Source organism: Penaeus vannamei, chromosome 43 (genome assembly GCF_042767895.1).
Source record: "Penaeus vannamei isolate JL-2024 chromosome 43, ASM4276789v1, whole genome shotgun sequence".
Classification (NCBI taxonomy): Eukaryota; Metazoa; Arthropoda; class Malacostraca; order Decapoda; family Penaeidae; genus Penaeus; species Penaeus vannamei.
The window spans coordinates 7,709,974-7,712,473 of record NC_091591.1 but is presented as its reverse complement, the minus strand read 5'-3'; the positions used below and the strand labels follow the sequence as shown (position 1 = coordinate 7,712,473).

The window sequence follows — 2,500 nt, the reverse complement described above, 5'->3', positions numbered from 1 at the left end:
TCGCTCCCCCCTCTCTCTCTCCTCACTCCCCCCCCCCTCTCTCTCTCTCGCTCCCCCCCTCTCTCTCTCGCTCCCCCCTCTCTCTCTCTCTCGCTCCCCCCTCTCTCTCTCTCGCTCCCCCTCTCTCTCTCTCGCTCCCCCCTCTCTCTCTCTCGCTTCCCCCTTCTCTCTCTGCTCCCTTCTTCCTCTCGCTTCTCTCTCGTTCTTCCCCCCTTCTCTCTCTCTTCTCGTTTCTCCCCCCCTCTCTCTCTCCCCCCCTCTCTCTCTCTCTCTCTCTCTTCTCTCTCTCTCTGCTCTCTTCCTCTCTCTCTCTCTCCTTCTCTCTCTCTCTCTCTCTCTCTCTCTCCCTTCCCTCTCTCTCTCTCCCTCCTCTCTCTCTCTCGTTCCCTCCTCTCTCTCTCTCGCTCCCTCCTCTCTCTCTCTCTCGCTCCCTCCTCTCTCTCTCTCGCTCCCTCCTCTCTCTCTCTCTCGCTCCCTCCTCTCTCTCTCTCTCGCTCCCTCCTCTCTCTCTCTCTCGTTCTCCCTCCTCTGCTCTCTTCCTTCTTCGCTCCTCCTTCTTCTCTCTCTCGCTCTTCTCTCTTGCCTTCCTCTCTCTCGCACCCTCCTCCCTCTTCTTCTCGCTCCCTCTTCTCTCTCTCTCGCTCCCTCTTCTCTCTCTCTCGCTCCCTCTTCTCTCTCTCTCGCTCCTTCCTCTCTCTCTCTTTCGCTCCCTCCCCTCTCTCTCTCGCTCCCTCCCCTCTCTCTCTCGCTCCCTCCTCTCTCTCTCTCTCGTTCCCTCCTCTCTCTCTCTCGCTCCCTCCTCTTCCTCTTCTCTATAACTCCTCCTTCCTCTTCTTCTCTCGCTCCCTCCTCTCTCTCTCTCTCGCTCCCTCCCCTCTCTCTCTCGCTCCCTCCTCTCTCTCTCTCTCGTTCCCTCCTCTCTCTCTCTCGCTCCCTCCTCTCTCTCTCTCTCGCTCCCTCCTCTCTCTCTCTCGCTCCCTCCTCTCTCTCTCTCGCTGCCCTCCTCTCTCTCTGCTCCCGCTCTCTCCTCTCTCTCTCTCTCTCTCTCTCTCTCTCTCTCTTTGTCTCTCTCTCTCTCTCTCTCTCTCTCTCTCTCTCTCTCTCTCTCTCTCTCTCTCTCGCTGATGGAACAAAAGTTATGAAACACACAGCCACTGGAAAAATGTGGGCCAATGGAACAAAATAGGCAATAGGAAAAGCAGGCCAATAGAACAAGAAGGTTAGAGGAACAAAATGGGCAATAGAAATAAAGACCGTCAGAATAAGGCTAGAGGAACAAAGTGGGCAATGGGACTAAATGGGTAATAGAAAATAAGGGTCGATAGAACAAGAAGGCTAGTGGAACAAAAATGGCCAATGGAACAAAATACCCATGGGACAGGCTGGACAACGAATCGGTCACCTGTCTCACCTCACTGATTGATGCTGTCACCATTTTCACTTCGTTGTTGATGACGACCTGCGGGTTTTCGCTCGTGTAGTGGATCTCGATGTCTGGGAGAGGGGAACGCCGGTCCACGGGAGCCTTTCCTTGGGCGGAATCCTGCACCGAGTCTGGTTGTAGAGTCATCATTTCGTCCACGATGAGAAACGACACCTTTAGGAGAGGTGGACAAAATGTAAATGTTGAGGTCTTTGTCTCTGTTATTCTGTAAAAATATATGTAAAACAGTGGTAAGTAGTCATTAATAATGAAATATTTAGAGCATCCTCGCCATCAAAAATCAGTCTGAAAATTTGCCGCAAGAAGTTTGGTATTGTTACCCCTCAAAACTTCGTTTTATGTTTTCTATGACCGGGAATGTCGGATTTTTCACTACAAAATAAACACTTCTACACATACCAGCGGAAGAAGCTCGTGTCAGTTTGTTTTCACTCGCCATATGCAAATTTGTACTTTTGCTATGTTAAAGTGAAAGAGACAATGAAACGCTTCACTCAGGTGATGAGTTCAGAGGTCTAGTTGAATTCATAACCGTGGATGATATTGTGACGGCGCACAATCCCCTAATTACTTATTTCAGGTACTGGAGGAGGGCAGGGCAGGTAAGTAATAAGTTGACAGAGGAACCCACAGTGCCAAGGGAGTCACATCCCCAACGGACTCACTTGCCACGTCCTCATCTGCCTCACCTACTGCCTCCAGCCTTGCAGGGATACCCCCCCCCCCCCTCCCCAAAAAAAAAAAAAATATATATATATATATATATATATTAAATAAATAAAATAAATGGATAAAAATAAATAAAAAAATAATTTAAAAAACGCAAAATAAAACAAGCAAACCTCAAGATGTCGATCAAGAAACTCAATGATATCAAAGTCATCGTCGTCCTCGCCAAAGGGGTTGAGCAGCGACTCCGCCACCCTCAACCAACCCATGTAGAAGAGATACTGCAAGATGCTGAACATGGGGATGTAGCCGTCGACGGAGTGGCCTGGGTAGCCCTGTCTGGGGTCGAGGAACTGCTGCCCCATGATGGACGAGATGAAGAAGGAG

General features: G+C 50.2%; 1 protein-coding gene across 1 annotated transcript in view; it reads right to left on the bottom strand.

Annotated features, from left to right (window-relative positions):
* The window catches only part of LOC113817078 (bestrophin-2), a 12,979-nt gene that overhangs the window by 3,256 nt on the left and 7,223 nt on the right, over positions 1-2,500 (bottom strand). Inside the window, exons 7-8 of the mRNA XM_070118834.1 lie at positions 2,287-2,500; positions 1,412-1,597 (exon numbers count right to left, since the gene is read on the bottom strand). The exon at positions 2,287-2,500 is cut by the window's right edge and continues 20 nt beyond it. Of these exons, the coding sequence (XP_069974935.1) occupies positions 1,412-1,597; positions 2,287-2,500 (400 nt within the window). The remainder of the gene's footprint in view (positions 1-1,411; positions 1,598-2,286) is intronic.